Raw genomic sequence first — 26,333 nt, 5'->3', positions numbered from 1 at the left:
GTAGGCTATAGACCGCGGTTCTTCGCTGATTTTTCTCAGGGTTAAAAAAACGTAGCAGCGAAAAACTGCAATAATTCTGTGCCTGGCATGTTTCTGAAAAGCTAACACAACTTCTTGCAGATTAAGTTTGAATTTTCGTTACAAAGAGGCATAACTTCGTCTACGGTGATTGCGACAGGATGCTTTCGATCAACACTAAGACTGGGTGTCATAGATAATAAACAAAAGCCTTTTCCGTAATGTTTTCGGCCAAAATCCCGTCGCACAATGAACAAAGATGACACAATGGGTTCCGCCCGCTGCCTAACTTTTTTTCGCGAGCTTCTTAACCCATGATGACGTTTCAACGCTGAGGACATAACACTGAAATAAGACGGTTGCAATCGTAATGTATATCTCAGATATTGGCAAACTTGTGACCCACAGCGAAGACTATGCCTGGTTCGTTTTTTTTTTTTTTAATTTGGCGCGCCAGGGTTTGGTATAAATTATTGTCATTCGGAAAATTCTCCATGTTGCAGTTGAATGTTTTTTTATTGTTTTTCGGTTACAGTGTTTAAATTTTCATTAAATAATGTAGTTGGGTTTATTCATTAAACTGCATTCTTTTGTTTCTCTTATGCGGTCTGTTGGCCTACCTGTCGATTTTTCGATTATTTTTGGCCGCGAGTCGATAATTCTACACACTTGCATACGCCAGGAGTTAACTTCGTGACGTTTCAATAGTTGGTTACCCTGGTACGACGTAGGAGTGGCGCTTTCGTTTACCTTTAAAATACAAATGTTGAATAGAAAACTACGAACAGCGAGCATTAAACATTGACAATTCAGAGAATATTTTGTCATTGTTGGCAATGTTACAGAAGAATTTGAACAGGGCGAAAGTCGTGTTTTCCAAAAATCTTCAACCACCGAGACGCGGAACATACAAAAAATTACTTTGGAATGCAAAACCCAGGCAAGTGGGAAAATTACTCATCCGTAACATGTAAACAGTGACGTCATGGGCCATTGTGGTTGAGAGACGTTTGCAGTTGCAAAACAAGAACGTGCAATTGTTTTTGAAAAAAGACAAACTTGTCACACCAGAATTGTCACTGCAAATCAAGTTTTACTGTGCTGCGTTTTGGCCATTTATTGTTGTGCAAATTATACTTTTGTGAAATAAATTGACTTAAATTAATGAATTGTAGCAAGGACCAGCAGTAGAAATAGAAACATGAAAATTTCTCCTTCTCTCACCCAAGCCAATGTCACTAACTCTGCACTGCTGTCATCTCAAATGTATGCTCGATTTATCGTACTGATTCAATGCACAATATATTCACCAAAAAAGTCTCAAGATGTGTATTAAGTTTTTTGAAAGGTTTCAGGACCTTCTGGTGCAAACTGCAAATATGGTGCTGGATGTCAAAATCCCAAAATGAGAAAATTGGCTTGTTAGAACGTAAACACTGGAACTTACTAGAATATAGATGACCATGTCCTCAAACCTTTGTCAGGTATTTGTTTAACCAACACAACCAAGATTTGTATTAATTAGTCAGAAGCAAAAGGCCTCTGATTGATATCAGTAGATTTATTAAAAAAATCTTCAACAGATTCCCATTCCAAAAAGTTGGGTTGATGTGCAGTACCCATGATGGAAATGCATTCTTTAATCAACATGCATTCGTAGCGGAATCGACTATAGTAACCAGTTGTAATTTGAACTATTGGTTGCATAGCATGCAGAAAAGTTTTTTACCTTGCACATGTGGAATGGTTGGTAAGGTTATTCTGCCCTGAAAGGGTTGGGCACACTTTTCTATTACCAGACGGGAAATAATCAAAAATTTGGCATGCAGCTTTTGTAACCATTATATAGTGGACAATTAGAGGTAAACTATAACCTATTTACAACAATGCTTTAAAATGTGGCCTAGGTAAGTGAAGTGTACAAAAATTACATCAAACTGCAGTATAAACCTTGTTTGTAAAGTGTCTCATTTGTACAAACTCCTAGCAGGCCAGATACAAAGACATAATGTGCCACATTTGGTCCTTAGCAGGAGGTTAGCCATTGTATTGTATTACTTTGCACAGTTTTTAGCACTGTTTAAACTTTTTTATTATAATACCTATTATTGGGTGCACCAAATGCATGTACTAAAAGCTAGTAATGTGAAATAAGCTACTTAAAAACTATGGCACATTCGAATGACGTATTTATCAAACAGAATTACCCAATATATTGGTAAGTTTTTCATACTTGAATAGTTTTTTTTTATGGTGTTACGCACTTTCATTGAAGATAAAAGCAAACTCTTACCAGGACACTAATTTTCTTTGGCTAAAGTTGGTTTCTCTTTAAGCTGACATATCATATTCTGCATTTTTACCTAAAACCTTGCATTGACTTTACCAAAGCTTAGTCTTAAAGTCAACATCACTTATTTACTTTATTATCAGCTACAAATCACTAACGACATGAAAATAATAATCACAAAATTCATTAAGTGCATGGTAGCTAACTTCCATTTTCATACAAATTACGTGAACAATGCATAATTCAAACATATTTAACATGACACATTTTGTGTTTGTGATGTCATAATTATTTCCTTCGTGCAAGTTTTGATTCAACAACACTTAAATTGTTTTCACTTTCTTCAATGCACTCCTCCCTTATATCTTCACTAATGTCTGTTGCCATTCTGAAAGCTTGGATTGCTTTTTGACAAAAATCTACACTTTCATTCAGTCGATTTGTTTCCATGCAAACCAAACCAAGGTTGTTTAACAAATGTCCGAACACATGATACTTTGCTGAGTTTTCACCAAACTGTTTCTTCATCATTTCAAGTCCAAGTCGAATTGTTGATTCCCTCGACGAATAATCTCCGATTGAACCTTGACTCAATTCAATGCTGTGCAAACACCACACTTGATTCTCACATCTGATATCTTCTTCCATGTTTTTAATATTTTGTATTTTGAGTCTCATCGTTTCCATCAGTGGGATCACATGATCACGAATTATTCGTTTGTTTTCAAGTTTTTGATTCGAATCCGATGTTTCCATCAAATCTTCGCATGTCAGATACAAACCCCCAACACAACTCCACACACTTTTCGCCGCTTCATCTCCATCACGTTTGACATAAAGTTCAGACGCAACATCGTGAAATAAAATCGATTCCAAATATTTTCCCTCCCATCTCTTTTCATCTCCAGTTGTTTCCAAATCTTCCGCAGTTTCCCCACGACCTTCAAGCAACCTTGAAAGTTGGTTTCTTGTTTCATTTGCTTCAAAATATTTATGTATTTCCAACAAATTCACGTAAGTTTGGATCAAAAACGTTGAATCGATGTTTTTATCTGAAATAAAAACAATTTATTTAATTCAAACAAAAATAAATCCAACCTCCCGATATCACATACCCTGGCGGTCTATTCAAAGTGTCACTGTTTCGGGGGAATTTTTTTAGTGGCGCTAAAGAGTGGTAAACGTGTATTTTTTTAAAAAGGGGACCTTTTGGAAAAAGAAATTTAAAATTTCGTATCTTTTATGTTTTACGATTTACCAGAAAAGGAATTTTGATTAGGTTTAGTAAAAAATCACAGAATATACACGTCAATGCCGTTATTTGTGATGTCATAAAACAACAAATGTAAAACTTATGTATGTTTTTGTCACGATATATGTGATATTTGAAAGTCCTAAATGTTCATTTTTCACGAACTTTCCCGATACAGTGGTATTTAATTATAAAATGTTGTATCTACTGTATAATCAACAGCTCCCTTTGAAGCATTTTACATTGCTTGCATTTCTGTTAAATGGTATTCCTACATTCCTCTTGCATAGCAACTCATTCATGTTTCAATACTAGTAGTTTTCAAAACGGGGGTGCTAGCAGTCTGTTCCTAGGGGTTACCAACAACAGATACAGTTTTTTTTAAATTGTTTTCAGTACCTGTTTGCTGTTGTTCCTGCACAACTTTTCCTGCATTTATCCGTTCATCACTTGAAAACTGATTATGGGTTACATCATAAGAGGTTTGATGCTGTTCAGTGCCTTGAAAGTGATTAAACAAAACTAAATCTAAGCTACACACTTGGTGATGTTTTGTAATTCGAAAAAATATTGCATTTGTTTTTGCATTAGTGTTATGTAAATCAATGAGCTTGTAATAAACAATAAAATTACCTGTTTGTTGCATTGCTCTCTGGATAATATTCCCAGTATATACTTGTTGACTATTCAATAGTTCAGTGAACCTTGGGCTATAGGGAGTAGTTGCAGGCTCTTCAATACCTTGAATAGGTTTTACAAAAATATATTTTCATACTTTTGTCATGTTTGTGTTAAGCAAGTTGGTGACTTCGTAAAAAAAACTAGTCCAAATGAACTTGGGAATGTACAACTTTATTTACTCGATTGTGACGGCATTAAAAAGTTAATATCGAATTTCAGCCACATGTAAATGTCATAGGCAACCTTAGGTGCCCTATAACAATAATTGTCAACAAATCTGTCCATTGAAATTGTCAGGTAAGCTGATAACTGTGTTTGATAAAACGTACTGGTAAGGCAGAGCAAGTAAAAGTTAAATTTCATTGAAACTCAGAGCCACAGCCACAGCCACAGCCACAGCCACCCTCGAATATAAGCTGCCCTCGATTGAACACCGCGGAAACAATAGGTTAAAAAACTTTACAAGCTGTGGCTTACAATCAAGTGAATACGGTACAAAACTTTACAGATTTACAAAAAAAAATGAAAAGATTTAGGCCTAGGTAGGGTCACATAAAGATTCATGTGCAAAAAAATACAAAGAAACAAAAGAACGTTAAATTTTGTCACATTTACTAATCAGTGTTTGTTTGCAAGAAAACTTACCGGAAAGTTGCATCAACACTATTGCAGCATCCGACTGCCTCGTAGAAATATCACTGCTTGTTTTGTATTCACCAAAGCTTGTTGGGATATTGGGAATTTCAACATGGTTTCCACTGAATTCTGTATTTGGAAACATAATAAATGTTACATCATATCAATACAAAAAAAGATGGTAAACAGGGACTAAAAACATCTTTCTATGTTAATACTCTTCGTGTAGTTTTTGATATTAACAAATTTGCTAGGATGGACTGATGGCCTCATTGCATGACACGAAAAAGAGACATGAGAAAAAGGTGTTGCACACATGAATTAACATTTTTTTCATGTCACAAAGTTGCAATGAATTCACTGCATATTTTTATACCATTTTGGAGAAAATTTCTTCCTTGCATTTCTGTGTGACTTTTGGCTTTAAGCTTAATAATTTCAAGTTAATACCTGTTTGTAAAGTTTGCACAGTATTCTGATGTTGTTGTGTTGGGTTAGCGGTAATCAAAGAACCATTTCCGGGTGGGACACTGGTGACAGTATTATAAGAACTTCCAAAATTACAGAAAGTAGAATCTACACAAAAAAGAAATTTATAACTCTTCAAATATGTATACAATGACATGTGGATAGAAGTAGTTTCTATAATTTAAGCTTAACCAAAAATTAACTTGTAGATTAAGTGCTCTGATAAGGCTCACAAAAAAATATACATATCTAGCATGTGGATTAAATTGGCGATAAGGAACATGAAAGTTAAGGCTTTTAATAATGCAGATTATTTTCTTTATTGTTCAGGGCGTCGGATTTTTATTGCGTGTCAAACATCTTGAGAAAAATTGTCGTGCATGTTGAATAGTAAAAATGCCGTATGTGGTAACTAACGTATGAGAACGACCAGGCTTATTTCCATTATAGGATTCTTGTACTTAAATAACTTTAGAATACATGTTGAAATAGCGACAAAACAAAAGAATAACCTGCATGTTGTAGGCTGATATGTCTCATTAAATAGGTCCAATTGAACAAAAAACGGTACTTGTTTCGTAACAAAGCAACATGTTCTGCAACCATGGCACGTGTTTGGTAAATGGTTAGTTTTAAACATAACAGAACGTTAAAGCAAGTGTTGGCTGGTGTTTACATGGATTTTGTCCAAAATTTATTGCGGTTGCATTTATTTAGCCATCTAAAGAGACAAAATTAATTTGGATGAGGATCCCGGCATAGCAAACGATGATTGCATTAAGTTTTCAACACTACATAACTATTCAGGTAAATGCTGTTGTTTAATAGTGACTCAAAATACAAACTTCTCCCCAAATAATTATTTGCAGTTTGCAATTAAATGACTTCTACTGGCACCAATTTTTTTGAACCACTTTGCCACCAGCATCTACATGCCAATCATTGAAAAAAGAAAACTAGTAAGATTGATGAGTGAATGCTGCAAGATTGGCATGACAGATAATTAAGTTATTAAAGTAATTCAATTTATGGTCTTTAAAGACAATGGCGTTGGTCTGTTCATGTTACTGAATATCGGTAACTAAACATTGTTTCACGCCGCCCGTGTCGAACAGTGGCTTTGCATGTCGAAAATTTAGAATGGCAAAAAAGGCAAAAATTAAGCCTTAATTGTTCATTTCTTCTTTTACCACCAAGCCAAATTTCCAAGATTTTTTAAAATACCTGTTGTTGATGGAAGAAATTGCATAAGTTGTGGTTGCTGTGTTAAGTTGTTTGCAGTAAAGGCATCGTTTCCAGTCAAGAGATTTAAATTTTTGCCCACTGAAGTAAAAACTGCATTAAAACTTCAATAAAAAACAATTCAAATTCAAAATCAAGATGGATAAAACACTTCAGAAAAATTACATAGCTGTATTTGCAGACAAACTTATAAGCTAAATTCCTTGTTTGGAATATTATCTGTGTGTGTGAACACAAAAACAAAAAAAAAACAAGCACAGATCGAAATGAGCCGGTTTGCATGTCTTGTTTATGCTGGCATGATTTTCAATGTTAACCAACTGTAAGGTTTAACGCTGTTCAATTTGGCTTATGATACAAAATGTCCTTTCTGTACATATAGAAATGCAGCAATGTGAAATACCTGTTCGTGGTGGTAAAACATTAGCATTAACTGAAGATTGATTTGCTTGCATGAAGTTTTCTGTATCATTGCTGATAAAATTCTGGTAACTTTCAGGTTTACCAGTGTCTACATTTGAGAAGCAAATATTTAGAGGCAAAAGTATACAACAAACAAATATTTAGAGGCAAACTAACACTACACAATAATTATTATATTGATTATGATAAGAAATACACTTGCATAACTATTATTTTAATGAAACTCGTATTGTAATGCAAAAAAGTAATGCAACCACTTATGATAATTGAGTTGCAGAAAGTGACATTTTTTTAATCTACAGGCCTCATCCACACTGAACTACTACCCACAGTTTCCAGCTAAATGGACAGACTTACACGATTTAACAGTGTGCCAACCACAATACTATTTTCAGCTTTTAAAATACCTGTTTGTTGCTTCTGTGGCATGGTTTGTGCACGTTGCTGTGCTGTAGTGATATGCAAAACATGATCATTCCCATTCAAAGGATGTTGAAGGCTTTCACCAATATTCAAGCAATCTAAACATTACAGATTTTGTTACCTGTAATGTTTTTCAATTTAACAGAAAAGGGATTTTGATTTGGTTTAGTGAAAAACACAAAATATACACGTCAATGCCATTATTTGTGATGTCATAAAACAACAAACGTGCTGTAAAACATATATGTATATTTTGGAAGTCCTAAATGTTCATTTTATCCCGAAAGATTTTTGTTACTTGCTCATTGGTTTACACAGATATATTTAAATACAATGGTATTTGATTGTTGAAAGTTGTATTTACGATATCACGAACAGCTCCCTTTGAAGCAATTCACATTGCTTACACTTCTATTGAATTGTATTCCTACATTTTAACATTTTATTATTGTTTTATCACCAGTAGCTTTCAAAAAGGGGTGCTAGCAATCAGTTCCTAGGGGTTTTGGAGTGGCTGAATCTTGAAGATGTGGTTATAAATAGAAAAATATTTGGCAAGGAAAAGGCTTCTACAAAAAGTGGTTGACAATAAGTATGTTACATAAATTTAACTTAAAAACCCTGCATAGGAAAGTAAGTATTTGCTTGCTTTTGTAATGCTTACCACTATCAGTAGCATACCAACAGCAGGTATAGTTTATTCAAATTATTTTCAGTAAAAAATTCTTACACACAGCGTTAAAACTGATGATGGGTTACATCATTAGAGGAGGTTGGATGCTGTTCATTGTCTTGAAAGTGATTGAACAAAACTAAATCTAAGCTTCACCTTGGATGTTGTTTCATAATTAAAAAATTTACAACTACTTTTGTATTATGTGACTGAGGGGCTTGCAATAAATAATAAAATTACCTGTTGGTTGCATTGCTCCCTGGATAATATTCCCATCAAAATATTGTAATATTTCAGAGAGCGATGAGCTATGAGAAGAGGCTGATCGTTCTTCAGGACCTTGAATAGGTTTTACAAAAATATGTTTTCATGTTTCTACCATGTTAATGTTGAGCAAGTTAGCATGTATGTAACTTTGTGGAAAAACGAGTCCCAAATAAACTTGAAAATGTATACAAGACTTTACAAAGTTGCAAAAAATGAAAAGATTTAGACCCAGGCAGGGTCACATAGAGATTCATGTACAAAAAAAAAACGAAACAAGGTTTAATTTTGTCTCAAACATCTACTAATCAGTGTTTGTTTACAAGAAAACTTACTGGAAAGTTGCTTCAACACTTCTTCAGTATCTTTTGCAGACTGCCTTGCAGATATATCACTGGTTGTTTCGTATTCATCTAAGTGTGTTGGGATATTGAGAGTTTCGAAATGATTTTTTTCTATATATAAAAAACATACACAAATTAAATTTAAAGTTTGGTAAAAAAAATGAAGGATGGTCACCAGGCAGTGGCGCCATCTGGAGGAGGGGGGGGGGAAGTATGGTGCCATGCAGAAACTCGCGTTCAAGTTTTCCATAATGTAATGCAATTGCGCAACCCACCATTTATGTGTGTGTCCATTTCCATTAGCGCAAACACGGATGTTCGTACTTTCTAGAGCTCAACCCCAATTTACCAAAATATAACAGCAAAAAATAATGGAATTTTCTCCAAAATTTAGGATACCCTAATCACAGTTAACATTAGTTATGACATCACAATGGGATCAACTTGCTTGGATTACCTGACGACCACATGACATGAAAAAAGAGACATGAGAAAAAAGGCGTCACACACATAAATTAACATAACCTGCAACATAACAATAAACAAAATAGGTGCTAAGATTTTTTTTGCACAGATTGAAATGAGCTGGTTTGCATGTCTTGTTTATGCTGGCATGATTTTCAATGTTAACCAACTGTAAGGTTTAACGCTGTTCAATTTGGCTTATGATACAAAATGTCCTTTCTGTACATATAGAAATGCAGCAATGTGAAATACCTGTTTGTGGTGGTAAAACATTAGCATTAACTGAAGATTGATTTGCTTGCATGAAGTTTTCTGTATCATTGCTGATAAAATTCTGGTAACTTTCAGGTTTACCAGTGTCTACATTTGAGAAGCAAATATTTAGAGGCAAAAGTATACAACAAACAAATATTTAGAGGCAAACTAACACTACACAATAATTATTATATTGATTATGATAAGAAATACACTTGCATAACTATTATTTTAATGAAACTCGTATTGTAATGCAAAAAAGTAATGCAACCACTTATGATAATTGAGTTGCAGAAAGTGACATTTTTTTAATCTACAGGCCTCATCCACACTGAACTACTACCCACAGTTTCCAGCTAAATGGACAGACTTACACGATTTAACAGTGTGCCAACCACAATACTATTTTCAGCTTTTAAAATACCTGTTTGTTGCTTCTGTGGTATGGTTTGTGCACGTTGCTGTGCTGTAGTCATAGGCGCCTAGTCCGGGGGGGGGGCAGGGGGGCGGCGCCCCCCCCCAGGTTTTTTGAAAATGATAACGAGTGGCTTTTACGCGCGTCTGTCCGCACCATGTTAACTCGTCGCATTCGTAACGTTCGAAGATAAAAAGACCTAAAACAATGTGTTTCTTGCACCACGCACAAAAAACATGTTGACCTAGATTCGCTTGCGTAGCTGACATCGGTTGTTGCAACGTCAGTCTCGCAGTATGATATGCCAACAGGTACGTATTGGTTGTGTCGTAGACCGATCTCGTGCGTTCGTCGTTAACGCCGCCCTTTTGGCTAATCCGCCTCATGCGTTGAAATTCAAACACAGTTTTTCGATACTTGATGACGTCATAGTAACAAATTATAACGTCATAATATAGCCGCCCCACTTGGGAAAATGAAAACTATGCGCCTATGGCTGTAGTGATATGTAAAACATGACCAGTGTCATTTAAAGGATGTTGAAGGCTTTCACCATTATTCAAGCAATATAAACATTACAAGATCAAAAAAATATAATGGGAAAAACCTACACAGTGTCCATTTTTTTCGACAAAAAAAATTATTTTCTGAGCGCTAAAAATCAATGTATATACATGTTACAACCAAGCTTTGTAAAAGTAACTTTAAAAGTTTGAAGAAGAAATGACAAACATCCAGATCTCAGTGAAGTGTGAACTTAAGATTCTAGGCAAGTTACATTGATATAAACAATTTGCCAGGCGGCCACATTTATCTATGTTGTTGAAGCTATTGTGGGTTGCACAGTATTTTTGTAACTTGATATCAGTATGATCATACACTAGTCACGAAAATATGTGTTTATGTTGTTTGTACCTTCATACTGTTGCTGATTGAGTCTGGTGGCTGCATGTTCTTCTTTTGCATCATCCGTGTTAACCTCAGCAGATATTGTGTTTCCTTAAACAAAATAAACACATCACAATTTCAAAAATTTCTATAATCTGACATTCTACACTAGTGATGCATGGAATTGTCCAAATTCGGTTCTGGTTGAAACCAAATATTCAGTTTTTGCGGTAGTTTTTATGTTGTATTAACGATCCTGTACCGGGCATGGGCAAAACGATAATACTTGATTGAACACCATCAATTTCGTTTTTTAAAAAGTTATGTCGTTAGCGAGCGCACATGCTAAGACTTGTATCACAATAGCAAAAAAAAATGTATTGAAACATTACAAATTCTCTTAATCTAATGCTCTATATAGTTTGCTACCTGTATGTTGTTGTTCATTCAGTCCAGCAACAACTGATACTTCTTTTGTGACATCAGATGAAATAACATTTTCTGTAATTAAAACAACTTTATAAAACAACATTATTAGAATAGCTTTATTTATCAATATCTCCAATTGGTTTTAACACACATGCCCTTAAATCCTTGATTAATATTATATGAACAAACAACTAGTCAGAATGCCAGAACTACTCAAGTCAAAGTAATGATCATTATCACATTACAGTTACCATTGCAACAAAAGTGACATTAAAAGGAGCTTTTGAGGCTTGCTTAGATTTGTTATAAGTTTCTTTTCACAGAAAAACCAAACATAATTTGCTGACAGGTTGCTAGTCAGTTATTTCAAAATCTTTTATATCCCCACCCAATACGTGTCAACCTTTCACATCCTTAATGAATTAGAAAAAAAAGAGAACTAATTATATAACTACTGATGTTACATACCTGAAACTTCATTAGGATTACCCCAATATTGCTCCAAACACTGTAAGATTGCGTGTTTTGCTTTGTTGGCAGAAATAGTGGGCATCAATTCAAGTTTTTCTGAGATCAAATTGCAAAAGGGAGAAAACTTTTGTGGAGGTTGAGTGGTTTTAGACTCCACAGATTGTCGGCTTTTTTTGTTGTGCTGATTTTCCTGGAAGAAGAAAGAAGTAAAATTTGCAAAAAAAAATATAACTTTGCATATGTGTTATGTAAATCAATGGGCTTGTAATAAACAATGAAATTACCTGTTTGTTGTATTGCTCCCTGGATAATATTGCCAGTATATACTTGTTGACTATTTATTAGTTCAGTGAACCTTGGGCTATAAGGAGTAGTTGCAGGCTCTTCAATACCTTGAATAGGTTTTACAAAAATATATTTTCATACTTTTGTCATGTTAGTGTTAAGCAAGTTGGTGATTTTGTGAAAAAACTAGTGCAAATAAACTTGAGAGTGTGTAACCTTATTTATTCAATTGTGACAGTGTTCAAAAGTTAATATAAGCCGCCTTCGAATTTATGCCACATGTTAATGTCATAGGCAACCTTAGGTGCCCTATAACAATAATTGTCAACAAATCTGTCCATTGAAATTGTCAGGTACGCTGATAACTGTGTTTGATAAAACGTACTGGTAAGGCAGAGCAAGTTAAACATGAATTTTATTGAAACTCAGAGCCACAGCCACCCTCGAATATAAGCTGCCCTCGATTGATCACCGCAGAAACAGTAGGTTAAAAAACTTTACAAGCTGTGGCTTACAATCAAGTAAATACAGTACAAGACTTTACAGATTTTCAAAAAAATGAAAAGAATTAGGCCTAGGTAGGGTCACATAAAGATTCATGTGCAAAAAAAACAAAGAAACAAAAGAACGTTAAATTTTGTCACATTTACTAATCAGTGTTTGTTTGCAAGAAAACTTACCGGAAAGTTGCATCAACACTATTGCAGCATCCGACTGCCTCGTAGAAATATCACTGCTTGTTTTGTATTCACCAAAGCTTGTTGGGTTATTGGGAATTTCAACATGGTTTGCACTGAAATCTGTATTTGGAAACATAATAAATGTTACATCACGTCAATATAAAAAAAGATGGTGAACAGGGACTAAAAACATCTTTCTATGTTAATACTCTTCGTGTAGTTTTTGATATTAACAAATTTGCTACGATGGACTGATGGCCTCATTGCATGACACGAAAAAAGAGACATGAGAAAAAGGTGTTGCACAAATGAATTAACATTTTTTTCGTGTCACAAAGTTGCAATAAATTCACTGCATGCTTTTATACCATTTTGGAGAAAATTTATTCCTTGCATTTCTGTGTGACTTTTTGCTTTAAGCTTATTAATTTCAAGTTAATACCTGTTTGTAAAGTTTGCACAGTATTCTGATGTTGTTGTGTTGGGTTAGCGGTAATCAAAGAACCATTTCCGGGTGGGACACTGGTGACAGTATTATAGGAACTTCCACCATTACAGAAAGTAGAATCTACACAAAAAAGAAATTTATAACTCTTCAAATATGTACACAATGACATGTGGATGGAAGTAGTTTCTATAATTTAAGCTTTTACCAAAAATTAACTTGTAGATTAAGTGCTCTGATGAGGCTCACAAAAAAATATACATATCTAGCATGTGGATTAAATTGGCGATAAGGAACTTGAAAGTTAAGGCTTTTAATAATGCAGATTATTTTCTTTATTGTTCAGGGCATCGGATTTTTATTGCGTGTCAAACATCTTGAGAAAAATTGTCGTGCGTGTTGAATAGTAAAAATGCCGTATGTGGTAACTAACTTATGAGAACGACCAGGCTTATTTCCATTATAGAATTCTTGTACTTAAATAAGTTTAGAATACATGTTGAAATAGCAACAAAACAAAAGAATAACCTGCATGTTGTAGGCTGATATGTCTCATTAAATAGGTCCAATTGAACAAAAAACGGTACTTGTTTCGTAACAAAGCAACATGTTCTGCAACCATGGCACGTGTTTGGTAAATGGTTAGTTTTAAACATAACAGAACGTTAAAGCAAGTGTTGGCTGGTGTTTACATGGATTTTGTCTAAAATTTATTGCGGTTGCATTTATTTAGCCATCTAAAGAGACAAAATCAATTTGGATGAGGATCCCGGCATAGCAAACGATGATTGCATTAAGTTTTCAACACTACATAACTATTCAGGTAAATGCTGTTGTTTAATAGTGACTCAAAATACAAACTTCTCCCCAAATAGTTATTTGCAGTTTGCAATTAAATGACTTCTACTGGCACCAATTTTTTTGAACCACTTTGCCACCAGCATCTATATGCCAATCATTGAAAAAAGAAAACTAGTAAGATTGATGAGTGAATGCTGCAAGATTGGCATGACCGATAATTAAGTTATTAAAGTAATTCAATTTATGGTCTTTAAAGACAATGGCATTGGTCTGTTCATGTTACTGAATATCGGTAACCCAACATTGTTTCACGCCGCCCGTGTCGAACAGTGGCTTTGCATGTCGAAAACTTAGAATGGCGAAAAAGGCAAAAATTAAGCCTTAATTGTTCATTTCTTCTTCTACCACCTAGCCAAATTTCCAAGATTCCAAGAAATACCTGTTGTTGATGGAAGAAATTGCATAAGTTGTGGTTGCTGTGTTAAGTTGTTTGCAGTAAAGGCATCATTTCCAGTCAAGAGATTTAAATTTCTGCCCACTAAAGTAAAACCTGCATTAAACATCAATAAAAAACAACTCAAATTTAAAATCAAGATGGATCTTACACTTCAGAAAAATTACATAGCTGTATTTGCAGACAAACTTATGAGCTAATTTCCTTTTTTGGAATATTATCTGTGTCTGTGAACACAAAAATAAAAAAACAAACAAGCACAGGTCGAAATGAGCTGGTTTGCATGTCTTGTTTATGCCGGCATGAATTTTAATGTTAACCAACTGTAAGGTTTAACGTTGTTCAATTTGGCTTATGATACAAAATGTCCTTTCTGTACATATGGAAATGCAGCAATGTGAAATACCTGTTTGTGGTGGTAAAACACTACCATTAACTGAAGATTGATTTGCTGGCATGAAGTTTTCTGTAGCATTGCTGACAGGATTGTGGTAACTTTCAGGTTCACCAGTGTTCAAAGCAGTGTCTACATTTGAAAGGAAAATATTTAGAGACAAACTAACACTACACAATAATTATTATATTGATTATGATAAGAAATACACTTGCATAACTATTATTTTAATGAAACTCGTATTGTAATGCAAAAAAGTAATGCAACCACTTATGATAATTGAGTTGCAGGAAGTGACATTTTTTTGATCTACAGGCCTCATCCACACTGAACTACTACCCACAGTTTCCAGCTAAATGGACAGACTTACACGATTTAACAGTGTGCCAACTTCACAATACTATTTTCACCTTTTGAAATACCTGTTTGTTGCTTCTGTGGTATGGTTTGAGGACGTTGCTGTGCTGTAGTGAAATGCAAAACATGACCATTCCCATTCAAAGGATGTTGAAGGCTTTCACCATTATCCAAGCAATCTAAACAATACAATATCAAAAAAATATAATGTGAAAAGCATATAGTGTCCGAATTTTTTTGGCAAAGCAAATTATTTTCTGGGCCCTATCATCAATGTATAATATACATATATACATACATTGTATATAAATGTTAAAACTAAGCTTTGTAAAAGTATAAATAAGAAATATATTTATAGATCTCAGTGAAGTGTGAACTAAAGATCCCAGGCAAGTTACATTAATACAAACAAATTGCCAGACGACCACATTTATTTACCATCATCAAAAACACTTGTTTAGTACACACTAAACATGTTTATTTTTTACATCGCCAAACAGAAGTCTTTGCCGCAAGCAATCCTACCTACCCATATAAAAGCATATATACATGATTTCTGTGTTGTCGTAGTTGGATGTTGAAGCTACTGTGGGTTGCACAGTATTTTTGTAACTTTATATATCAGTATCTTCATACACTGGTCACGAAAATATGTGTTTATGTTGTTTGTACCTTCATAATGTTGCTGATTGAGTCTGGTGGCTGCATGTTCTTCTTTTGCACCATCCGTGTTAACCTCAGCTGATGTTGTGTTTCCTTAAATAAAAAAAAACGTATTGAAACATTACAAATTCCCTTGATCTAATGCTCTATATAGTTTGCTACCTGTATGTTGTTGTTCATCCAGTCCAGCAATAACAACATTATTAGAATAGCTTTATTTATTAATATATCCAATTGGATTTAACACACATGCCCTTAAATCCTTGATTCATATTATATGAACAAACAACTAGTCAGAATGCCAGAACTACTTGAGTCAATGTAATGATCATTATCACATTACAGTTACCATTGCAATAAAAGTGACATTAAAAGGAGCTTTTGAGGGTTGCTTAGATTTGTCACAAATTCCTTTTCATAGAAAAACCAAACATAAATGGCTGACAGGTTGCTAGTCAGGTATTCCAATATCTTTTATATCCCCACCCAATACATGTCAACCTTTCACACCCACCAGTTTAAGAACCCTCACATTAATGAATGTATTCACAAAAAGAAAGAGAACTAATTATATAACTATTGATGTTACATACCTGAAACTTTATTAGGATTAGCACAATATTGCTCTAAATACTTTGTCATTTCGCCTATTGCTATATAGGCAGAAATAGTGGGCATAGATTCAAGTTTTTCTGAGATCAAATTGTAAAAAGTAGAAAACGTTTGTAGAGTTTGAGTGGTTTTTGATTCCACAGATTGTCGGCTTTTTTTGTTGTGCTGATTTTCCTGGAAGAAATGAAATTTGCAAAATAATTACTAAATACACTCAAATCATAATACCCCACAATCTTGGTATGAAGCTGTTCGTTTTTTACCAATCACAAAAGGGTCAAAAGAGGATGAAGTACTTTCTTCCTCCAAAACATCACTTGTATCTACTTAAATGAAACATGAATAAAAACATATTTTTTAACAAAAAAGAATATCATGAATTTTAACTACTGTTATTACTACCTGTTTTCTGTGACCAAGTGTTGTGTGCAGTACAATTGACAACCATTCTGCACAACAAGATTACAGTTTTGAATCACTGATTGACATACAATACTAAGGTAAACCAATCAGCTATAATTTTTGTGTAAATCACTATAAATGCCAGTTTGCTGTATTAATTACAAGAGTAACACAAAGATAAACCATTTCACTTGCATATAAAAGACCAATAAGCATGGTTTGTCTGAAAGATTGATTTAAAAGTTTTACTCAGCTACTACAGATACGGTATCGATCGACAGCCTACCAGGGTGGCTTGGTTCACCGATCCGGTGTTGTTTATTGTATTTTCATCGGCATAAGCATGGTTTGTTTACAAACTTCAGAATTATATATTTTCTTACAGGTGCATGTGAATCCCACACCGACTACAACCATTACCCTCTCACTCACAGTTTAGGTCTTAAATGATCGCGCAAGAAGTGGAGATCCTTATAATGCTCCCAATTAGATTCATTTGTGGTCCCTTCATCATTTTGTAACTTGTCCAACCTCTTTTTCTCTTTCAAAAATCGATCACGCAAACTTTTCCATCTTTTTTTACACACATCCACTAAAAGTTTGAATAATTATGATCGACTTGTATTTTATTTGAATTTAGGTATATTCAAGGGGTCTGCCCTTCACCGTTGAGAAATGCTTTTGTAACATGATGAATACTTAACTATATTTGTTCTTCAGGTAAAAAAAAAACAACAAATGTAACTTTCACCTTTTGTTTAAAAAGATTGTATTTTCTGATGACCCAACCTCAACTAACTTACTGGAACTCACTCAGATTATCAGAAGTAGCAGTTATATACTCGCTCAGTCAATAACATGCTTGGAACAATTTAATTTACAAAGCCTGACATCGCAACGCATCTTTCTATCCAAAGTCTGCAAGTCAATTTATTAGCCATGCATAGCAAATTATCAAAAAACGCTACAATAGCACCAATCACCAGTCAATTGTCCAAACATGGAAAACAAGAGTTATGAATAGTTATGACCAAAAATCTATACCTAATCGCAATGATAGAATTAAGTACTTTCGCATGCATTTCCATGATTTTGCTCATAACTAATTATGACTCATAACTCAAAGCCAAGTAGTTCGTACAGGCAACGTCAGAAAATACAACCTTCCTAAACAAAAGGTGTAGGCCTATATTTGTTGTTTTTTTTTCACAGGAAGAATGAACAATTTAGTATTTATGTCTCATTAACTTTCATGGTGTATATATTTGGGGTAGATGCACAAAAACTGTCCACCAAGTAGGTCGCATATGAGATTCACAAGTAAGTCTAAGCAACATAGACTTATATGTTAGTCCCATATGTTGACCTGCTGGGGTGACAGTTCTTTAGCAATTACCCATATTCCGAAAAAAAAAGCAAAAAAAGAGGTAAACTCCCCAAATACACTCGAAACCCTTTGTTTTACAAATCCTGGATAACCACGTTTATATTTACCTCTTTGACCAAGCTTTAGGCTGATTTCCGTCCATTTATCTTGTTTATTTTTGACGCTTCTGTATTCTTTGTGTTTGGAGTCATATAAACATGGTGAATCTTTGACTAGTTTTATAAGAGTTTTATTAAAGCTCATCATACCATTGACCCGATATACCTTGAAAACAGATATCCACTATTGAAACAATGCTTACCCTTTTAAATTAGGTTTACTTTTAAAAGCACACCCTATAAAACTACGCGAAGTACAACATGTTAAAAGATTTAAATTGCTGATTACTAAACATATCATAAACTGTGTTTCCATTACCATACAATGACCTATAGGGTTGGTTGGGGTTCCTGGGTAGATAGGGTTTACCTAAATATAACACTAATTCTAAACTCTGACAAACCTAGTATTTCAGAAAAAGCGCTACAAACTTGCCGTTAAAGTATAACTCAAAAAATTATTTTGCTTTGGTCACAAATACCTGAACTGACATTGCTTCTAAAGGAATCGGAAGTACTGTAGGCCTAAACTGCACAACCAAACGAACAAAAGCGCACTATCGAGCCCAAATCCTAGTTGGCTGCTTGATGACTATCCCCATTTCGCTATGTCACACCGATCTGAAACAGCCTTTGTGCACATATCATGGCGTTAAGCACTTGCATGTGTGTTTCTCGTTCAGCTAAAGTGCGCTTGGTGCCCAACTAGCCCAGACTTTTTGTTTCTGCTTCACAGTCAGTCACCCACATTGTCTCTGAAATTAAAGCTCAGATCAATTGTGAATGGATGAAACAAAAACAATTCTGTAAAAAGCATTTCATGATGCCCTTTGCTACACAAACCACTGTGTGACGTAACAATCGAAATTTCCCTCAACGCAACGTGTGAACTGGGATGGATTTTGCCAGCGCAAGACGGCAGCGCAAGACGGCAGCGCATAGCGGCAGCGTTTGGCGCCTCGATTAGCCATATGTAAGGTAGATCGAAAGCTGCCTCAGCAGTTTGAAACGACTCACTTCAAAAAGTGAGGACAGATGCAGAAAATTCGTGTTACCACCACAACTTGCTGTTTGAGATATTTCTGACCAGTATATATATTGCTTCGGTGGTACAGAGTAAGTCATGATTTGAGTTCCACGGCTGGTTTGGGATTTGAGTTCAAAGCGACAGAAGTATGTTATGATGACATGGGCTATAAGGTCACGTGGTTTACGAGGGCTCGATTAAATTTTTATTCATTGTGTGGAGGTCGCAAAATGCAGCATTATTCCTAAAGGTCAAGCAAGTTACGGTGTTTCAAAAACACTTAGCACGAAACTTTTTACCTCTTAAAGCCAGCTAAGAATGATTCCTTTCAGATACAACAAGTAAAACTTTGCTTTTTTCAGACTCTTATTTAAACCGCTGTAACACAAATCTTTAATATGCCTGTACACACTTATTACGTTGCTCGCGGCCAGGAAACCTATCTGGGGCGGCATTACGAACACATCTCACTAAGTTTAGCGAGCTCGGTATTGACGCACGACCTCGTTAAGTCGAGATTTGGTATTACGAACCCCCGTCTCGCTAACCGGACCTCGCTAAACTCTTCGCTAAGTAGCGAAGAACATTTCTTTGTCAACAAAAAGGGTTTCCATTCCATCAATGTGCAGGCAAGTTGCATACTTTTCTCTTGAGATAAATTGGTTTTGACTTAAAATTCTGTTTGCAGGCTATATGTGACGCCAATATGGTATTTCTGGATGTGGTATGCAAGTGGCCTGGCTCATGTCATGATTCATTCATTCTTCGACAATCAAATGTGTACCAGGAGTTTGAGAGTGAAAAATATCACGATGACATTTTGCTGGGTGACAGTGGTTATCCATGAAAACCTTGGTTAATGACACCTCTTAGCCATCCAAGTACCCCTTCACAACAGAAGTATTGTCATCCAAGTACCCTTCAATATAAGGCTCACAAACAAACACGGTCAACTATAGAGAAGTAAGTTACACTTGTCTTGCACCTCATAACATTAACATAAATGATAATAAAGCTTTGTTGTTTAGTGCATTTGGTGTTTTAAAACAGAGATGGAGAGTTATTGATCACACAGGAGGAAGGTTATGTTATTCACCTCTACAAGTTTGTAAAATTACAATGTGTTGTTTCATTCTGCACAATATTTGTCGCCTTCACAATGTGCCATTGCCTCAACCACTGCCAGCAAATGCTGACATAGATTCACTACTAGACACCACCACAACAAATGAAATTCATGACTTACAAGGTAGTACTGTGAGAGATTCAATTGTTTCTACATTCCAATAAAGTGATGTTTGTGAAATGTTTTTGCGTTTGTTTATTAAAAAAAGTGGCTGCACAGCAACACAGAAATGAACTTGAAAAAGTAGGTAACAGAATACTGAACGAATATGAAAGTCATAAGGTAGGTGAAAAGAACAGTGAAGAATTTGAAACTAATGAAGTAGGGTAATGAAAAACAGTGAACAAGAATGAATAACACCCCGACAGACTAGCACAGATTTGGACCTTTAAAACCAGCAGTGAATAAAAGAAAATTGAAAAACACATGCAGAAAGAAGCATATTGTTGAAAATGCAAATTAGTTCTAATCATCAACTGTGAAGGGTTGACTGCAGGTTAGTTCAACTTTACTGGTTTCAGACAACTGAAACTTTTGTCACTGCAAATCATTTGCTATTATCATTTGTTCCAACTGTTGCTGTTGAATTATAGCTATGTTTGATATTTGGACATAAATTTCTTTTTGTATGTCAACTATGTCCTTTTCTGGATCACGACGGCGGCGCTTTGCTTTGTGTTGTAATGATGCTTCAGAGTGTGATGATGCAGGGCTCACTGGTTCTTCAATTATTTCAAAAAGGCTGTCATCCATAATTGAACATTGAATGCAACCGTTTCTTCAACATCTTTGGGTGCTTGGCTGGTACTGGCAAACTGGGAAACACTTTCTACAAAAAAACAATTAGATTAAAAAAAAAACAAATAGAGGATTACAGCATGTGCTGGAATGCATCTGATCGTATCATACAACCTTTTATTGGCACATAAGCAACTGCTTAAAAGTGATTTCGATGACAATTAACAAATAAAACACAGTAGTACAGTTTGAACTATGATTCTAAACTTTGCGTACCAGTGTTGCATGCAGTAAAAAAGTTTCGGTTTCGGCCGAACTTTGCAAAAATATTCGGCCGAAACCGAATAATTATAAAAACCTTGGTTTCGGCCGAATAAATTCGGCAAACCGAACTTTCGGTGCATCCCTGGTCGCAATGCTTTTTGTCTGACAGTAACGAGAACACGACTACGATTACGAGATGAACCAACAGGTCGCGGTGCCAATTCAAAACAAATTGTTCCATGCGACCATAGAATACTAATACTGTTTTAGTATTCTATGATGCGACACGAGCGCCACCGTGTTGTAAAATTACGTTGGACTGATAAAATATGTTACACAGGTATTAAATCAAGCCTGAAAAGTTTTTGTGTCAGTTTTTGTTGGTGTAACATTTTATAACTAAAGACTTTTAATTGTGAATAGAATTTCGACAGATAATAAAGACGAACCAAAAGTAATTCCACGCTTCAATACTATTGCTGTTGCGCATGCGCAGTAATTGCATCGACGACATGCTTTCTTTTCAGGACTGTTGATTTGCTTTGAAAGTGTTTATTAAATCATGATAGATCCAGGTTATATTATCAAACCATTTCGGTTGTTTGGCGATTGCGTAAAAGTTGTTTGTGTGCGATATCTGTTTATGTATTTTTGAATGTTGTTTATGGATTGTTTATGAACCATCCTGGCGTGCTCTGTTTATGATTTCGTGAGGTTTCACTGATTTTCAGCAGAAATTTGGAATCCGTCTTTACTTGATGGAAATTAATTCTGTGGTTTGTAAAATAAGTTTTATCTTTTCATTGGTGTGCAAGATTGTCCTGGATTAAAAGGCTCTGTTAGCAAATTGTAACAAGTGTCCGAAAATACTCATGTATTGCGTTCACTAAGAATAAGGCTAAAAACACCGCAGAACAAATTTGTCAGTCAATTTCCAAGTCAAGCTAGTCACGGGAAATTAACTTTCAATGCAAAGAGGACTTTGTTGACCGTTACACTTATTTAAGTTATTGGGGTGGCCTGGAAATTTGCTGGCTCAAAGACACTTAATTGCCTTGGTTGCCAAATAGGTATTCCCAAAGTCCATAGAAAACACAAGTTGTCCAACCCATTGTTACGCGATAGAAGCTCATGGCCGCCATTTTGTGTCCAAAATAATACAATGGACATAGGCCAAACTATAGAAATTTTCTTTTGGCAGAAATTGTCGAGTTCAAGAAAAATTTTCTTTCGTCGTGATTAATGAAACTTTAAGTTTAGTTTAATTAGATATGAGAATTCAGTGGAAAGGTAGCGATTTTGATGAAAATTTACTTGAATACGCACCAGGTTTAAGGTTAGCTAGTGCAGTTTTCAAAAGATTATCACATAATGGGAAGATGCTCAGCCACAAACTGTGTGAACAGAAGTGAGAATGGTTTTAAAATGCTCCGCTTTCCCACTGCTGTATCCATTCGCAGACGCTGGCTGCAAAATTGTCGCCGGGATAAGTGGGTACCAACGAAGAACAGTCGGCTTTGCGAGGTTTGACTGAAAGATACTCCGTGCACAGATCAGTTATTATTTGAACAAAATGGAAAAGACGGCCTGAAAAAATTGAAGTTGGGAGCCGTGCCAACATTATTTAATGTTCCAAACTGCCCAGCTAAACTTTCTAGTCAAAGGCGCCTTTTGAAACGGCACAGGAATATCAGAAATCATGGAGATTTTTCCAGTAGGGAACTAAACTAAACATTAAGCCTAGATAGTAAAACGTATTTATTAATTTAGCATGCAGTCACGACCACAAATACAGCAAATCAGAAGCTGAAAGTGCAGAAAGAACAGAACCAACAGAAGTAGTACAAGTGACTTGTACAAATTGCTCAAAATATGAAACAGAAAATAGGCAATTGAAGCGACAGGTACTAACATAAATATTTGTTTTGCTCTGTATTTATTGTTTCAAAATTAGATCACACTTTTGAATGCAAAACTGCAAAACATGGCTTCTAATTTGCCGAAATTTTTGCATGATGACCAAATCAAGGCTTTGCAAGGCGGAACAGTGAACAGTTCGAGATCTGAGTGGTCAGACGTGACTATCAAAGTTGCACTAAAAATTAGATGCGCAGTTGGCAAGCAAGGGTATCTAACAATGTCAAGTTTGTTGTACTGAGCTTCAACTGAAACCGCGTATTGATCTCACGCAGATACGAGTTTCTAAGATCGCTTACGTACCCACTGCCCTCGTACTCAACACTCTGCAATAGAATTGTGCCTCTTGGGATGAGTCCGGGAATATAAAATGTAGTCTTGGACTGGATGAAATCCAAGTTGGAGGCGACCGAAGAGCACGAGCGTGTTTGTAGTTTACTGCTCGACGAGGTTCAAATTGCAACAGCCGTTGAGTACGATCCCGGCATCAAGCAATTTGTGGGGTACGTTAGCCCTGAAATGATGCCATAAGTCAGGAAATTTAATGGCATCATGTGTGTTGTGTTTTATGGCAAAAGGCATCACAACACACTAGAAACAAGTAGTTTGTTGGTTATTTCGGTAAAAAATTTAAATGTGCAATATTCGTAATGTTGTGTTTTTTAACAGCATATTTTTACACTGGTACTTCAATTAGTTTATGGAAAACAACAAAGGAAATTATTAAACAGCTCGCCATAAGGGGTTTCACAGTCAAAGTGGTGATTAGTGACATGGGGGCTTGCAACCAAGCAATGTGGAAGTCTGCTGGAGTTGTTAGCAACAGGTGATATCCTGTTTCATTTTAGGATATTTAGGCTGTAGCAAAAACTCATCTTTACCCTTTTCTGCATTACAAATGGTCAGAGATGAAGTTAGATGTTGCATTCACCATCCTGCACTGACTGAACAACTTCTTTACTTCATGCTAGATGTGCCTCGACTTTTAAAAAAGTTAAGGAGTCCTTTTTTAATAATTCTTTGAACAAAAAATAATTCTTTGAACAAAAAACAAGGTTCCTCACTCCCAAGCAACGCCAGCATTTCGTCCATTAGGGCAGTTGGCAGCCGGTCACCCAAAGTTGGCATGTGGAGTAATTGTTGAGCTCTTTGAGACGGTGTGAAAGTAAAAGTAGTCAGCAATCGCTCCTTAATTGCTGCATACTTGTCTTCATGCGGCGGTTGTTCAAGTAAATCAATCAAACGACTAGCTGTGTTCTGATCGAGAGCTGACACAACGTAAAAGTACTTGGTTTCGTCAGCTGTCACTTTCTTCAAAGCAAATTGAGCTTCCGCTTGCTGGAACCAAACACGTGGCTGCGACATCCAAAATGTGGGGAGTTTAATAGCCACAGCGTTTTGGTCACTACCATCCATCTTAACTTGAAATTTATGTCAAGAAATATACGTTTCTGACTCGTCGGGGTCACCATTAAAGCGTTACACAGCTTTATTCCGTTGCAAAGTTAAGAATGAATCAACGAGTCTACGCAACAGCGGCAAAAGAGAAACACGGCGAAAAAGGCAATTAATCCGCTTCGCTAAAATGCGGTAAAGTGAGCGCTACAAGGAGTCCTTTTTTAAAGCATGATATTTTTAAGTGACAGCGTTGTGACCAAATACAGCCTTCCCACAAATCAGGTTTGCACAAAACTAACTTAACCCAGTTAGCACATACATTCAGTAACCTAATTCAAGTTCTAAAAGTAATAAATGTTTTTATCAAGGTTTTAAAAAGTTGGGTGGAAAAACTTATTAATTATCAAGAGGAAGGTGAGTTTAAGCTAGCCCCGAAGCTGACAAAAAGTCATATTCATCCAACACAATATCAAAAAATGAGTAAATATGGCAGCTCAGGTATATATGTAACTCAGTAAATAATATTCAATTTTTCTATCTGTCCTCACCTTCAAATTCCAATTAGGTATTGAGTCATTCGCACAATGGTTGCAATAAACAAACTTTATCCCGAAGCACTGACAACTGGATTTTTTTGGCAATATATTAATAATTGGTTCGACATCATGAACTATCGATGCATGCAGGATGCCCTTTTTCCAAATTCAGCAGAAAAGTTAGACCAGCTAACAGAGGTAAAATATTATTTTCGTAAAACAATATCAATAATACTATTATTGTTACAAAAAACTTACCTAAAATATTGTATATCCGCATTTAAATTTACATAAAATTATTTTCAGATGTTGGACACATTTCAAAAAATACATATTTCCAGTTCATGGAAGCCTGTACAATCAGGAATCAAATTGGCCACTACTAGTTTGTTAGCTTTGCACCAGGAGCTTATTGTCGTTCATGGTAACTACAAATTTTTAATGTCCGGGCGGCTAACCCAAGATGCCCTTGAGAGCAAGTTTCGCCAAATTGTTGTTAACGTGGCTGGACAAAAAGATGTACTTCAATATACTTACTGAAGCCCTGCCAGAAAATGTCATGTTTCCCAACTGTCACGAGGTTGTTCCAAAAATTGTAAAAAAGTACATTAAGTTACGACTCCACATTCATGGCAAGACCGTGACTAAACAGGCTTCCCAAAAACACAATTTGGAAGCAAAAGTGCAGCAAGATGGTCTGCAATAAAATACTGAAAAAATTTTTATGTTAATCAGTAACTTTTGTTGTGTGTTATGGCTGATGCTGATATAATTCATTTAATACATGACGTATTTTACCAACAAAGCTTATCAGTGAAACATCTTGTGCGTGATACTTACCTTCTATATTGAAAAAACACACCAACAAGCAATTTTAGACCATCTTGTGGACAGCAATAAATTTCGAAACCGCTAAACCATTAGGGCATCTACTGAACAGGCTACACGCATTCCAGGCTTTTGGACACAAAATGGCGGCCAAACGTGGCAGTTGGAGTACTCGTGATTTCTATGACTCTGGTGTCGAACAGTGGCGCCATCCATGGACGCTTTTTGTCCGTCTTTTATGGCCAAGTGACCATATTTGGAAGTGACGCAAATGACGCACGCAA

The 26,333-nt window shown here is 35.6% G+C and overlaps 2 protein-coding genes across 2 annotated transcripts in view; both read right to left on the bottom strand.

The window, feature by feature from the left end:
• The window catches only part of LOC145889134 (uncharacterized), a 42,481-nt gene extending 24,121 nt beyond the window's left edge, over positions 1-18,360 (bottom strand). Inside the window, exons 1-6 of the mRNA XM_082980016.1 lie at positions 18,225-18,360; positions 17,163-17,322; positions 16,731-16,777; positions 16,557-16,654; positions 16,310-16,502; positions 11,167-11,238 (exon numbers count right to left, since the gene is read on the bottom strand). Coding sequence (XP_082836142.1) covers positions 11,167-11,238; positions 16,310-16,502; positions 16,557-16,654; positions 16,731-16,777; positions 17,163-17,322; positions 18,225-18,360 — 706 coding nt within the window. The remainder of the gene's footprint in view (positions 1-11,166; positions 11,239-16,309; positions 16,503-16,556; positions 16,655-16,730; positions 16,778-17,162; positions 17,323-18,224) is intronic.
• A 5,884-nt stretch (positions 18,361-24,244) lies between these two features.
• On the bottom strand, positions 24,245-24,703 carry LOC145889129 (uncharacterized). Its single transcript, XM_082980011.1, has 2 exons — positions 24,352-24,703; positions 24,245-24,291 (listed from the first exon to the last, which is right to left on the bottom strand). The coding sequence occupies exons 1-2, from the start codon at positions 24,701-24,703 to the stop codon at positions 24,245-24,247; spliced, it is 399 nt and encodes a 132-aa protein (XP_082836137.1).
• Between the last annotated feature and the right edge of the window lie 1,630 nt (positions 24,704-26,333).

Source organism: Ascidia mentula, chromosome 2 (genome assembly GCF_947561715.1).
Source record: "Ascidia mentula chromosome 2, kaAscMent1.1, whole genome shotgun sequence".
NCBI classification, from domain to species: domain Eukaryota; kingdom Metazoa; phylum Chordata; class Ascidiacea; order Phlebobranchia; family Ascidiidae; genus Ascidia; species Ascidia mentula.
Note: the sequence above shows the minus strand (reverse complement) of the source record. Positions and strands in the feature narration are given on the sequence as shown.

Bases quoted from the DNA above. Each gene is read 5' to 3' on its own strand.
- LOC145889129 (XM_082980011.1), bottom strand. From the start codon at position 24,703: ATGGATGGTAGTGACCAAAACGCTGTGGCTATTAAACTCCCCACATTT. The intron at 24,292-24,351 runs GTGAGGAACCTT...TTATTAAAAAAG, and splicing joins AATGCTGGCGTTGCTTGGGA to GACTCCTTAACTTTTTTAAA.